Genomic DNA, 15,166 nt, shown 5'->3' on the forward strand with positions numbered 1-15,166 from the left:
CTTCTGGGCTGTTTCATAAATGATTTTGCTAACCAAATGAACATCTCTTATGCTCACACAGGGGTCACTGGATTATTGATGAGGTAAGTGGATGTTTTAGGGCGTCATCAGGGTATTTTGGTGTGTGTGTGTGTGTGTGTGTGTGTGTGTGTGTGTTTGTAAGGGGTGTTTTTGAAAGTCAATGAGTGTTTAGGAGACTGTTGGGTGTTTTTGACATCAGTGGTTATTTTGGGGGGTTTGTGGGAATTTTAGGGTGTAATTGGGGTGTGTTTAGGAGGATTACTGGTGTATTTTCAATGATCAGTGTGGTGTTTTTAGTGGTCATCTGTATAATATGTGTTTTATGGTGTTTTAGGGTGTCATTTAGGGTGCCTTATGATTTCTAAATAGCCTAATGTGAGATTGGGGTGTTTTGTTGGGTCTACTGGTATTTCTGAAGCTCTGTGTGTATTTAGGGTGTCATTTGGGGTGCTTAAGAGTGCCAGTTGTGTTCTGAGTAGCCTAATGTGAGATGGCTGTGTTTTTGAGTCAGTGAGTGTTTTAGGAGATTGTTGGGTGTTTTTGACATTTTTGATAGCTTGTGGGAATTTTAGGGCGTCACTGGGGTGTTTTGGAGGATCAGTGGCTTATATTTTCAATAGTAAGTCTAGTTTTTAGTATAATAAAGTGTTTTATGGTGTTTGAGGGTGTCATTTAGGGTTCCTTATGATTTCTAAATAGCCTAATGTGAGATTGGGGTGTTTTTGAGGGTCAGATTGAGTGTATGTAGGTTGTTGTTGTTGATTTAGTGTTGCTGAGTATTTTAAGTGTTCATTGTGGTCTTTTTTATGTGGATGGTCAGGTCTGTGCTATTTTTGAGGATAAGTGGGTGTTTAGGGCGTGATTTAGGGTCCTGTGGAGGGTAAGTTGTATTCAAAGCTTGATGTGACTGTGAGGTGTATTTGAAGATCAGCGTTTTTGATTTTTTTTTAGGGTCAATATTTTTGCATACTTTTAGGGTGTCATTGGGGTGTTTTGCAGGGTCCGAAGGGTGTCTTAGTTGTTAGTTATTTACAGGGTATTTTTGAAGGTCAGTGGGTATTTATGGTGACATTTAGGATGCTTAAGAGTTCCGAGTAGCCTAATGTGAGATTTTTGACGGTCAGGTTGATCTCTGATTTGAGTGCATGTACGATGATTATGAGACTTATTTTAAGGTTTCATTGTGGTGGTTTTATAGGTACACTGGTTGTTTGGGGTGGTCAATAAGTATTTTTAGGGCGTCAGTGGGTTGTCAACAGTGTATTAGTTAGTCAGTTGTGTTCTGGTTATTATCGAAGGTTAGTGGGTATTTAGGGTGTTCGGGGTACTTTATGGGGCCATTTGTGTTCTGACTAGCCTTGTGTACAGCCTATGGGTGCTTGGTGGGCATTAAGTATTTAGGTAGTTATCTAAGTGTTTAGGAGTTTCTGGGCATTTCTGAGGGTCACTGGTGTCTTAGGGGGTCATTGGGGTGTTTTGAGGGACACTAGGTGTTTTAGGGGGTCTTTGGGGTGTTTTGAGGGTCACTGGTGTTTTAGGGGATCATTGATGTGTTTTGAGGGTCACTAGGTGTTTTAGGGGATCATTGATGTGTTTTGAGGGTCATTAAGTAATGTGAGTGTTTTGAGTTTTGGTGGGCGTTTTTGAAGATTACTGGGTGTTATAGTAGATCATTGGGGTGTTTCTGAGGGTCGTAATGTATTTAGGGAATAATCTGGGTGTTTGAGTTTCGGTGGGTGCTTTAGAGCGTCACTGGTGTTTTAGGGGATCATTGGGGTGTTTTGAGGGTCACTGGTGTCTTAGGGGGTCATTGGGGTGTTTTGAAGGGTCACTAGGTGTTTTCGGGGATCATTGGTGTGTTTTGAGGGTCACTAGGTGTTTTAGGGGGTCATTGATGTGTTTTGAGGGTCACTAGGTGTTTTAGGGGGTCATTGATGTGTTTTGAGGGTCATTAAGTAATGTGAGTGTTTTGAGTTTTTGTGGGCGTTTTTGAAGATCACTTGGTGTTATAGTAGATCATTGAGGAGGTTTTGAGGGTCGTTATGTATTTAGGGAGTAATCTGGGTGTTTGAGTTTTGGTGGGTGTTTTTGAGGGTCACTGGTGTTTTAGGGAATCACTGAGGAGTTTTGAGGGTATAAAGTAATGTGAGTGTTTTGAGTTTTAGTGGGCGTTTTTGAAGATCACTGGGTGTTTTATAAGATCATTGGGGTGTTTTTGAGAGTCACTGTGTATTTATATCTTATAGTAGATCATTAAGGAGGTTTTGAGGGTCGTTGTGTATTTAGGGAGTAATTTGAGTGTTTGAGTTTTGGTGGGTGTTTTTGAGGGTCACTGGTGTTTTAGGGGGTCACTGGGGTGTTTTGATGGTCACTGGTAGGGGTCATTGGGGTGTTTTGAGGGTCATTGGTGTCTTAGGGGGTCATTGGGGTGTTTTGAGGGTCATTGGGTGTCTTAGAGGGTCATTGGGGTGTTTTGAGGGTCACTGATAGTGGTCACTGGGGTGTTTTGAGGGTCACTGGGTGTCTTATGGGGTCATTGGGGTGTTTTGAGGGTCACTGGGTGTCTTAGAGGGTCATTGGGGTGTTTTGAGGGTCACAAGGTGTCTTAGGGGGTCATTGGGGTGTTTTGAGGGTCACTGGGTGTCTTAGGGGGTCACTGGGTGTCTTAGAGGGTCATTGGAGTGTTTTGAGGGTCACTGGGTGTCTTAGAGGGTCATTGGGTGTTTTGAGGGTCACTGGGTGTCTTAGGGGGTCATTGGGGTGTTTTGAGGGTCACTGGTGTTTTAGGGGGTCATTGGGGTGTTTTGAGGGTCACTGGGTGTCTTAGGGGGTCACTGGGTGTCTTAGAGGGTCATTGGAGTGTTTTGAGGGTCACTGGGTGTCTTAGAGGGTCATTGGGTGTTTTGAGGGTCACTGGGTGTCTTAGGGGGTCATTGGGGTGTTTTGAGGGTCACTGGTGTTTTAGGGGGTCATTGGGGTGTTTTTAGGGTAATTAAGTAATGTGAGTGTTTCGAGTCTGAGTGGGCGTTTTTGAAGATCACTGGGTGTTTTATGAGACAATTGGGGTGTTTTTGAGAGTCACTGTGTATTTCAGGGGATCATTGGGGAGTTTTTAAGGGTTCTTAAGTATTTAGGGATTAATCTGGGTGACATTTTTGAAGATCACTGGGTGTTTTAAGGGGTCATTTGGGTGTTTTGAGGGTTATGTAATTCGGGAGTAATCTAGGTGTTTCGGGGTTTCGGAGGGTGTTTTAGAAGATCACTGTTTTACGAGATCATCGGGGTGTTTTTCACTTTCGTCTCTGAGGTGTTTCCGAGGTTCAGATGCTCAGTGAGATGTTTCTGAGGCTCACTGTGTGATTTAAGAGTCGTGATGAATCGCAGGGCGTGAGAGTCAGTGAAAGGTTTCCGAAGGTACGTGCTCTTCCTCTGAGTTGTGCTCTTCTGTTTTCCTGGACGTTACGTATGTTTCCTCCGTTACAGTGCGTTTGTTTCCCCCTCAGCTGGAGGTCGTGACCCCTCGTTCGGTTTGAGTTGTTTCCTCTCTTCAAGGTCACTATGTAAATGCATAAGGAACAGAACAATCATGTGGGTCACAGGATAACACAACCCCGTCTGAACCTGATTATTATTATCGTTATGAGTGATTGTTTGTGTATGACTTTTGTTTTAAGTGTGTGTGTGTGCGTGTGTGCACGTGAATGTGCTCTGCAGATGTTGTATGAACAATGTGGCCCCAGGCAGCATAACTCGCCCTCTCTCCATTGTGTGTGTGTGTGAGAGAGAGAGAGAGAAAGAGAGAGAGAGAGAGAGTGTGTGTGTGTGTGATTGGTAGGTTTAGGGGTCGGGTTTGTGTGTGTTTGTGTGTGTGTGTGTGTGTGTGTGTGTGTGTGTGTGTGTGTGTGTGTGTGTGTGTGTGTGTGTGTGTGTGTGTGATGGGTAGGTTTAGGCGTCGGGTTTGTGTGTGTGTGTGTGTGTGTGTGTGTGTGTGTGTGTGTGTGTGTGTGTGTGTGTGATGGGTAGGTTTAGGGGTCGGGTTTGTGTGTGTGTGTGTGTGTGTGTGTGTGTGTGTGTGTGTGTGTGTGTGTGTGTGTATGTGTGTGTGTGTGTGTGTGTGTGTGTGTGTGTGTGTGTTCTGCGCAGGTTCCCGGTAGCTCTGACTGCAGTCCGGATTCAGTGGTTTCTCTGTCTGCTGGTCTCCCGCTGACTAAAACAAAAGGGTTTAAGTGTTTGAACAGGATTTGGTCACACGAGATGCTGAAATCTGCCTAGCTCAGATTAGGCGGATCAGCGCGCGGATCATGCGGCCGAGAGGAATGTTGAATGTGCTGTTACGAAACCAAACACATTCATAAACGTGTCACTGAATTACCCTGAGAAGATTTCTTTAAGGTTGTCGGGAGTTTTTTTTCTTTTCTTATTATTATTAATATCATTTGCTAGCTTGATTGTTTTTAAGTTTTGCAAGTACTTGAGCTCTCAGTAATTCAGTTCTTCACGTCCTCTTGTGGTCAAATGTGGAATTAAATCCTGTATTTTGCTTTCCTATGGTTTCACAACCGGGATATTAAAAACAATAACATACAAAATTAAATATCATTAAAAAACTGTTTTAGTAAAAAAAATTACATTTATTTATTTATTTATTTATTTATTATTTTTCTCTGCAGTAATTTGGTGATGGTCTCTATTTGACTTTTATTAATATTATGTCATTTATATATGTTTGTGTGATGATTTATGAGTGATTTCCAGGCTAACACCCGCTTCCTCCTGTCGTTAGCTAAGCGCTAAGAAGATTACGATTGACTCTTTATCTCTGAACGGACACGATACAAACGGTAGGAAGAAACTCTAATTACATTGTGTTTTCTTGCTTTCTGTCAGTGTGTTTTATCAGCAGATGAATAATAAATCAGGCCTGTATGATTATACTGGGATACTGGGAGACAGTGACGACAGTGATGACGGTACGACACACACACACACACACACACACACACACACACACACACACACACACAGCTTTAGTTTTAGTTTTAGTTTTAAACAAAGTACCAGTTTTGGACTCTAATATATTGAGATAAACAGTAACTTGAGTTGGGTTTGGCCACATTAAACAGATCCAAACTCAAAGAAGCTGCTGGAGGCTTCCTGGGAGAATCTATCCATCATGGACAGACTGGGATTAAAGAGGTAAAGACTATGGGTTGGGGTTACATTTTAACGATTCCAATTTCGATTCTGCTTATCGATTCCGATTCTTTTCGATTCCAATAAGAATTTTTTTTTTCATTCACATTTAGTCTTATAACATGTAATTGTATCTAAATATATCATGAACAGAAATCATCAGTATAAAGAACACTTACACAAGCATCGTTTGCTTGTGGTTTAAAAACACCATAGAAGAACAACTAGCCCAACTAATATAAACTTCAGGCATTATTAAAGACAATAAACACTCAGTAATTAAAAAAAAAAAGTAAAAAATTCGCAATCGCAAAAAAAGTTACAACTGAACAAAGATACGATTGAAATAAACAGACTTTTAAGATTTGCAGGTTCAGAAACTGCAATCAAATGTACAATAACACTGAACTTTGTAAATAAAATATACATTACAAATATAGTTACAAAAGTTATTCAGTGAAGAACGAATTTTCTCTTTGTCTTCTGTTGTTTGATTAGTGTTATTATAGAGCGGGAATATTAGTGTTATTATAGAGCGGGAATATTAGAGTTATTATAGAGCGGGAATATTAGAGTTATTATAGAGCGGGAATATTAGTGTTATTATAGAGCGGGAATATTAGTGTTATTATAGAGAGGAATATTAGTGTTATTATAGAGCGGGAATATTAGTGTTATAATAGAGAGGAATATTAGTGTTATTATAGAGCCGGAATATTAGCCTTATTATAGAGCGGGAATATTAGTGTTATTATAGAGCAGGAATATTAGTGTTATTATAGAGCGGGAATATTAGTGTTGTTATAGAGAGGGAATATTAGTGTTATTATAGAGCAGGAATATTAGTGTTATTATAGAGCGGGAATATTAGTGTTGTTATAGAGAGGGAATATTAGTGTTATTATAGAGCAGGAATATTAGTGTTATTATAGAGCGGGAATATTAGTGTTATTATAGAGCGGGAATATTAGTGTTATTATAGAGCGGGAATATTAGTGTTATTATAGAGCGGGAATATTAGCGTTATTATAGAGCGGGAATATTAGTGTTATTATAGAGCGGGAATATTAATGTTATTATAGAGCGGGAATATTAGCGTTATTATAGAGCGGGAATATTAGTGTTATTATAGAGCGGGAATATTAGTGTTATTATAGAGTGGGAATATTAGCGTTATTATAGAGCAGGAATATTAGTGTTATTATAGAGCGGGAATATTAGTGTTATTATAGAGCGGGAATATTAGCGTTTATTATAGAGCGGGAATATTAGTGTTATTATAGAGCAGGAATATTAGTGTTATTATAGAGCGGGAATATTAGTGTTATTATAGAGCGGGAATATTAGTGTTATTATAGAGCGGGAATATTAGCGTTATTATAGAGCGGGAATATTAGTGTTATTATAGAGCGGGAATATTAGTGTTATTATAGAGACGGCAGGAATATTAGAGTTACCATAGAGCGGGAATATTAGTGTTATTATAGAGCAGGAATATTAATGTTATTATAGAGCAGGAATATTAGTGTTATTATAGAGCGGGAATATTAGTGTTATTATAGAGCGGGAATATTAGTGTTATTATAGAGCGGGAATATTAGTGTTATTATAGAGACGGCAGGAATATTAGAGTTACTATAGAGCGGGAATATTAGTGTTATTATAGATCAGGAATATTGGTGTTATTATAGATCAGGAATATTGGCGTTATTATAGAGCAGGAATATTAGTGTTATTATAGAGACGGCAGGAATATTAGTGTTATTATAGAGCGGGAATATTAGTGTTATTATAGAGCAGGAATATTAGTGTTATTATAGAGCGGGAATATTAGTGTTATTATAGAGCGGGAATATTAGTGTTATTATAGAGACGGCAGGAATATTAGTGTTATTATAGAGCGGGAATATTAGAGTTACTATAGAGCGGCAATATTAGTGTTATTATAGAGCGGGAATATTAGTGTTATTATAGAGCAGGAATATTAGTGTTATTATAGAGCGGGAATATTAGTGTTATTATAGAGCGGGAATATTAGTGTTATTATAGAGCGGGAATATTAGTGTTATTATAGAGCGGGAATATTAGAGTTATTATAAAGGAATATTAGAGTAATTATAGAGCGGGAATATTAGTGTTATTATAGAGCGGGAATATTAGTGTTATTATAGAGACGGCAGGAATATTAGTGTTATTATAGAGCGGGAATATTAGTGTTATTATAGAGCGGGAATATTAGTGTTATTATAGAGCGGGAATATTAGAGTTATTATTGAGCGGGAATATTAGTGTTAATATAGAGACGGCAGGAATATTAGTGTTATTATAGAGCGGGAATATTAGCGTTATTATAGAGCGGGAATATTAGCGTTATTATAGAGCGGGAATATTAGTGTTATTATAGAGCGGGAATATTAGTGTTATTATAGAGCGGGAATATTAGCGTTATTATAGAGCGGGAATATTAGCGTTATTATAGAGCGGGAATATTAGCGTTATTATAGAGCGGGAATATTAGCGTTATTATAGAGCGGGAATATTAGTGTTATTATAGAGACGGCAGGAATATTAGAGTTACTATAGAGCGGGAATATTAGTGTTATTATAGAGCGGGAATATTAGTGTTATTATAGAGCAGGAATATTAGTGTTATTATAGAGCGGGAATATTAGTGTTATTATAGAGCGGGAATATTAGCGTTTATTATAGAGCAGGAATATTAGTGTTATTATAGAGCGGGAATATTAGTGTTATTATAGAGAGGAATATTAGTGTTATTATAGAGCGGGAATATTAGTGTTATTATAGAGCGGGAATATTAGTGTTATTATAGAGCGGGAATATTAGTGTTATTATAAAGGAATATTAGAGTTATTATAGAGCGGGAATATTAGTGTTATTATAGAGCGGGAATATTAGTGTTATTATAGAGACAGCAGGAATATTAGTGTTATTATAGAGCGGGAATATTAGTGTTATTATAGAGCGGGAATATTAGAGTTATTATTGAGCGGGAATATTAGTGTTATTATAGAGACGGCAGGAATATTAGTGTTATTATAGAGCGGGAATATTAGCGTTATTATAGAGCGGGAATATTAGCGTTATTATAGAGCGGGAATATTAGTGTTATTATAGAGCGGGAATATTAGTGTTATTATAGAGCGGGAATATTAGCGTTATTATAGAGCGGGAATATTAGCGTTATTATAGAGCGGGAATATTAGCGTTATTATAGAGCGGGAATATTAGTGTTATTATAGAGCGGGAATATTAGTGTTATTATAGAGCGGGAATATTAGCGTTATAGAGCAGGAATATTAGTGTTATTATAGAGCGGGAATATTAGTGTTATTATAGAGATGGCATATATATATTATATGTTATATTAGGAATATTAGTGTTATTATAGAGCGGGAATATTAGTGTTATTATAGAGCGGGAATATTAGTGTTATTATAGAGCGGGAATATTAGTGTTATTATAGAGCGGGAATATTAGTGTTATTATAGAGCGGGAATATTAGAGTTATTATAGAGCAGGAATATTAGTGTTATTATAGAGCGGGAATATTAGTGTTATTATAGAGCAGGAATATTAGTGTTATTATAGAGCAGGAATATTAGTGTTATTATAGAGCAGGAATATTAGTGTTATTATAGAGCGGGAATATTAGTGTTATTATAGAGCGGGAATATTAGTGTTATTATAGAGACGGCAGGAATATTAGAGTTACTATAGAGCGGGAATATTAGTGTTATTATAGAGCGGGAATATTAGTGTTATTATAGAGCGGGAATATTAGTGTTATTATAGAGCGGGAATATTAGTGTTATTATAGAGCAGGAATATTAGTGTTATTATAGAGCAGGAATATTAGTGTTATTATAGAGCAGGAATATTAGTGTTATTATAGAGCGGGAATATTAGTGTTATTATAGAGCAGGAATATTAGTGTTATTATAGAGCGGGAATATTAGTGTTATTATAGAGCGGGAATATTAGTGTTATTATAGAGCGGGAATATTAGTGTTATTATAGAGCGGGAATATTAGTGTTATTATAGAGACGGCAGGAATATTAGTGTTATTATAGAGCGGGAATATTAGTGTTATTATAGAGCGGGAATATTAGTGTTATTATAGAGCAGGAATATTAGTGTTATTATAGAGCGGGAATATTAGTGTTATTATAGAGACGGCATATATATATTATATGTTATATTAGGAATATTAGTGTTATTATAGAGCGGGAATATTAGTGTTATTATAGAGCAGGAATATTAGTGTTATTATAGAGCGGGAATATTAGTGTTATTATAGAGACGCCATATATATATGTTATATTAGGAATATTAGGCTGCTGTCACTTTAAGAGCTGCTGGATCCACTACACTGATACACATGAACACAGAAAACAGAGTCTCTCGCTTCAATGGTTCAAAAGTCATATTGAAATGCTCACAAAGGAATCGATAAGAGGAATCGACATTACAATTTTATAACAAGTATCCGATTCCTGATCTCAAGTAATAAAGACCCACTGAAACAAACTCACAGTATCAGGCTGCTAATACTAACGCTAACTGGACATGTTTCTTACAGCAGTGTGGAGATGACGGAGGACGAGGTCGAGGTGAGTCTCTCTCAGAGAGAGTGTGTGTTAGATATAACATCCCCAGACGTCACTAACACCTGTGAACACACACACAGAGCGCGTTTACCCAGTTTGCACTGGGGTTTCGCTGTGACCAGTACACGCTAACGCAGCGGCTTCAAGCGGAGCGTCACGAGCGTGTCGTCGCGGAGGAGAATCTGCAGAGAGAACTGCTGCACACCAGAGAGATGCTACAGGTACAGCAGAACACACACCTGAGACTCTGCTGAGCGTCGCGAGGGCATTCTGGGTACAGTGATCAAGTTAAATTCATAAATCTGGCGCACGTTGAGAGTTTAAAATTAAGAGCTCCAAACCATATTCAGTGTGCAACTTGAACAACGTCAGTCACTTTAACAGGGACTCAAACCTCTTTTTAGTTGTGATATAGTGTCTCAGTCTACATTACACTACATACTACTACTAATATAATTATTAATTCATATGACAATAATATATGGAAGCTTGTTTCCAACACAGAATAAAACATTTTAAAAGATAATCTCACAATTGCATTTATATCTCGCAATTCTGACTTTATAACTCGCAATTCTGAATTTATAACACAATTCTGACTTTATATCACTCAATTCTTACTTTATATCGCGCAATTATGACTTTATATCACGCAATTATGACTTTATATCACGCAATTATGACTTTATAACTCGCAATTATGACTTTATATCGCGCAATTATGACTTTATATCACGCAATTATGACTTTATAACTTGCAATTGCGACTTTATATCACGCAATTATGACTTTATATCACACAATTCTGAATTTATATCATGCAATTCTGACTTTATATCTCGCAATTGCGACTTTATATCACGCAATTATGACTTTATAAATCGCAATTGCGACTTTATATCACGCAATTCTGACTTTATATCACGCAATTATGACTTTATAACTCGCATTTATGACTTTATATCACGCACTCCTGAATTTATATCATGCAATTCTGACTTTATAACTCGCAATTGGGACTTTATATCTCGCAATTCTTACTTTATAACTCGCAATTTTGACTTTATATCGCGCAATTATGACTTTATATCATGCAATTCTGATTTTATAACTCGCAATTGCGACTTTATATCTCGCAATTCTGACTTTATATCACAATTCTGACTTTATATCACAATTCTGACGTTGTAACTCGCAATTGTGACTTTATAACAAGCAATTGTGAGAAAAAAGTCAGAATTGGGAGATAAAAAGTTTTTTAAAAAAGGCGTAAAAAAGCTTCCATATATTGTAAAACAAATGCACTGAAAAATAAATTAAACTTTCATAACTTTTGTCCTAATTTCCACACATAAAGGTATAGAAATGAACCCCGTGAACTTTTATTTTAACGAAAAAGGCAGTCGAGCTTTTATTTAGGCAGATATCTAGTTTACCAAAGCGTCTCATTACAAATCTAGTGAAATCTCTCACAGTGCATTATGGGTATTCTCTAGCCGTTGAACATACATCAGTTGTACACTCATTATTGCGGTGCATTGTGGGATTGAATGAGTGCACTCAATAACGTCCACTATGGTTTCAAAAACCACTACAAATGGCCGTCCCCTCAAATAACGTAATTTTGTGTGTATGTGTCCGTTCAAGCGCAAGTAAGCGCGAAAGAGGAATCAATTCGGTGCCTTTCGCCTCTTCTTCTGCGTTTAAAATCGTTTGAATGTGTAACTTGGCAAGACAAAACACGTCCAAATGATAAACGTTCACTCTATGATGGTTAAACTTAGCAGTTAGTCCACGAATCTCATGCGTGCCGAAGCGTGGGTCAGCTGATCCGTGCTGTTGTGTCTTTAGGGGGCGGGGTTTATGGGAGAGTGGGTGTGGTCAAAGTACAAGTGGGCGGGGCTAGTTCAGTGACTGACACTGCTCACAGTTCGGATCAACTACGATCCTAATAATTAATGAACACACTTATCATCATAATTGCTAACTTGCAAAATATGGAGAAAAATCCTGTCCCCAAAAATTGCAAAAATGTTGGTACTCAAAAAGTGCTTCCCTACACGTTTTGAGGGTTTGTGCTGTCCTGCAGGCGTTGTATGAGCGTCTTCCAGATGTGGATAGCAGAGAGATGGTGGAACAGATGAAGAACAGCCTGCAGATGCTGGAGAGCAATGTGGACAATGTTGTGAAGACAGCAGAGATGCTTGGAGCCGCACACCAGGTACTTCACATCACAAAACCCGCATAGACCGTTCATAAACCTTCTCATAACCACGTCTGCGCATCAGGAAGCGCGTGTCAGTCACGCCGTGGAGATGATGTCGGTTCACGTGGAGCATCTCAAGAGACGTCACGCTTCAGAGAGCGAGGAGATGCTGGAGGCCAGGAAGATTCTGCAGAGGAGGAATCGTCGATTACACAGCGACTCCACAGGTCAGTGCTGCCCCCTAGTGGCCTGGAGGAGAAATAAACCTGTAGGGGCTGCTTACACAACACCATTTTCAACTAAAGACGTAAAACTTTTTTTGGCCGTTCATTGACACGACAACGCCGTTTTAGGTGCCTGAAAACGCAAACTTTTGAAAACGGGTTTCAGTGCTGCCCCCTAGTGGCCTGGAGGATGAATAAACCTGTAGGGGCCGCTTACTCAACACCATTTTCAACTAAAGACGTAAAACTTTTTTGGGCCGTTCATTGACACGACAACGCCGTTTTAGGTGCCTGAAAACGCAAACTTTTGAAAACGGGTTTCAGTGCTGCCCCCTAGTGGCCTGGAGGGTAAATAAACCTGTAGGGGCTGCTTACACAACACCGTTTTCAACTAAAGACGTAAAACTTTTTATGTGCTTTGGCTGTTCATTTACACGACAACGGCGTTACACGACGACAACTTTTAAAAACGGGGTTCAGTGCTGCCCCCTAGTGGCCTGGAGGGTAAATAAACCTGTAGTCTTAGGGGCTGTTTACACAACACTGTTTTCAACTTAAAATGTAAAACTTTGTATGCGTTTTGGCCGTTCATTTACACGAGAACAGCGTTTTGGGTGCCTGAAAATGCAAACTTTTGAAAACTGGGTTCAGTGCTGCCCCCTAGTGGCCTGGAGGGTAAATAAACCTGTAATCTTACATAATCAGAGTTTTCTTCAAACAGATGACCGGGACCTGTTCAGACATTCATCACAACAGGTAACTGACCATGATTGAACTATTAGACCAAATCAGTGACTCATGCATATCTCTAGATCTTACTTTGCATATTTAAAGAGCGAGTTCACCTGACTAAATACATGTAAACTAATGATCTACTCACCTTCATGTCATCACGAACCCCTTTTTGTAGGTTTATGCCACTCTACTAGTGACCAAACGTCTTTTATGTTATTTGGAGCTTGATAGATGTAATGACTATGAGCTGTAATTAACATTTGTCTTGTATTATTATGAAATGTGTTTAACCATAGCCAATACGCCGCAGGGTAAGCATCACATTACTCCCGACTCAATCTGAGGTATGTTTCTGGATCATATTGCAGCGTTTGCTTCTGGTTTGATTGTCTGGAGGTTTTTACAAGATTTTTTATCGCTGCAGTTGAAGCATCTAGAGGCTTCGTTTCTGGAGAACTGCAAAACCAGTGCGAACGCAAAGCCTGATACGCAAGCAGACAGGAGGTAAAACTAGACTAGACTGTCTTAAACTTTATTTAACCCGAAAATATGACTGTTTCCTGTGTGCGTCTCTCAGACAGGAAGTAGTTCCAGCAGATTCTCCTGTGAACAGTCTAAACCAGTACGAAGACAGTGACAGCAGCACGTTTCAAAGGTAAAACGCGTGACATGTGACCCTGGACCTCGAGTCGCACGGGTATATTTGTGGCAATAGCCAACGATAAACTGTATGGGTCAAAATTATAGATTTTTCTTTTATGCCAAAAATCATTCGGACATTAAGTAAAGATCATGTTCCATGAAGATATTTTGTAAATATCCTACCGTAAATATATAAAAAAATGTTTTTGTGAGTGGATGCAGCACAATCGCCAACATAAATGCACAACTTTAGAGGCGATTTTCTCAATGTTTAGATTTTTTTGCACCCTCAGATTTTCAGATGGTAGTATCTCAGCCAAATATAGTCTTATCCTAACAAACCATACATCAAAGGAAAGCTTATTTATTCAGCTTTCAAATCTCAATTTAAAAAAAATGACCCTTTGTGACGATCTTTGTCTTCGACAGTGTGACGCAAATGTGCCATCGCCGTCGTTATTCTCCAATCAAACCCAAAGAAAGTTCATGTGAGGGGGAGGAGTCAGAACTAGAGGAGGAGTCAGAACGAGGGGAGGAGTCAGAACGAGGGGAGGAGAACCCTGAACTGTGCGTTTACAGTCATGTTCATCTTAATTTATGCGCATAATTCAGACCACTGACATGTGATATGTTTGCAGGTGTCTCGTTGCACATCGGCGCCCCCTGGTGTCCTGGAGGTTTCCATACGGATGGATCGTCAGAACGATTTCGCTCGTGTTCGGTCTGATAATGCTGATGGCGACTCTTTTATATGTATTCGTGAGTGTTTGTATAAATCACTGATGGTTTAGTGTTGTTATTAGATCTTAAAGGACTAGTTTAGGTTTGAATAAACACTCTGTCGTAACTGAATCATGACTGTTTCTGTTTTTGGTGGCTTGAATTGAGTTTGAGTTTGAGTTTATTTGACATAAAAAGTAGCAATACAACATTAAAGGATAACACAATGAAGTTGCATTAACTTATTTCCATTGTGGTCCTAATTTTTTTTTTAACGAGATGAGTGTCATTGATTTTGGGTTTCCACCAGGTGGCGCTAGTGAGTCAAGCTCACTCATTCACTCATAGACCTCAGATGAACGTAACTGGATTATAGAGTTAAATTCACTTTAATCCCTGTGAATGTGGCTGCTCGTGTGTCCTGAACACAACACAAACAGGTTGGCATTAAATATTCTTGTTTATTTCAACTGAATGTCCTCCTTTCTCCTGAAACAGGTGCAAAGCCATGGCAACAGATTAATGACTCTAATTAACAGTATTCAAGTTCATTGAGAAGCTTCAGATCGACTGATTCATCACCAGGTGCTGCTCATTTCATGCTGCTTTCATTTGGATTGTTAGTAATGGTAATGAATGCGTGAAAGACATTAATATTCATTAAAGCAGTTTAATAGAGGCGTCAAATAAGCCTGGTCTGGATGAGATTAAACTTTCTTCTTCATTCTGCTGAAGTTATACAAACTCGTACAGACGTTTGCTAATAAACTCCTGTTTCCTGTCCTGGGAATTT

The 15,166-nt window shown here is 38.5% G+C and overlaps 1 protein-coding gene across 1 annotated transcript; it reads left to right on the forward strand.

Moving 5' to 3' along the window:
• Nucleotides 1–4,924: 4,924 nt before the first annotated feature.
• LOC308701589 (uncharacterized protein) lies at nt 4,925–14,501 on the forward strand (the record flags this gene model as incomplete). The annotated part of the gene is made up of 12 exons (XM_081383942.1): nt 4,925–4,991; nt 5,145–5,217; nt 9,819–9,849; nt 9,927–10,067; nt 11,936–12,067; nt 12,135–12,279; nt 12,998–13,032; nt 13,308–13,355; nt 13,436–13,515; nt 13,589–13,666; nt 14,083–14,220; nt 14,292–14,501. 12 exons carry the CDS (start codon nt 4,925–4,927, stop codon nt 14,434–14,436), a joined length of 1,113 nt encoding a protein of 370 aa, XP_081240068.1. The 3' UTR covers nt 14,437–14,501.
• Nucleotides 14,502–15,166: the final 665 nt, after the last annotated feature.

Source organism: Scardinius erythrophthalmus, assembly GCF_964197995.2.
Source record: "Scardinius erythrophthalmus genome assembly, chromosome: 14".
In the NCBI taxonomy this organism is placed as follows: domain Eukaryota; kingdom Metazoa; phylum Chordata; class Actinopteri; order Cypriniformes; family Leuciscidae; genus Scardinius; species Scardinius erythrophthalmus.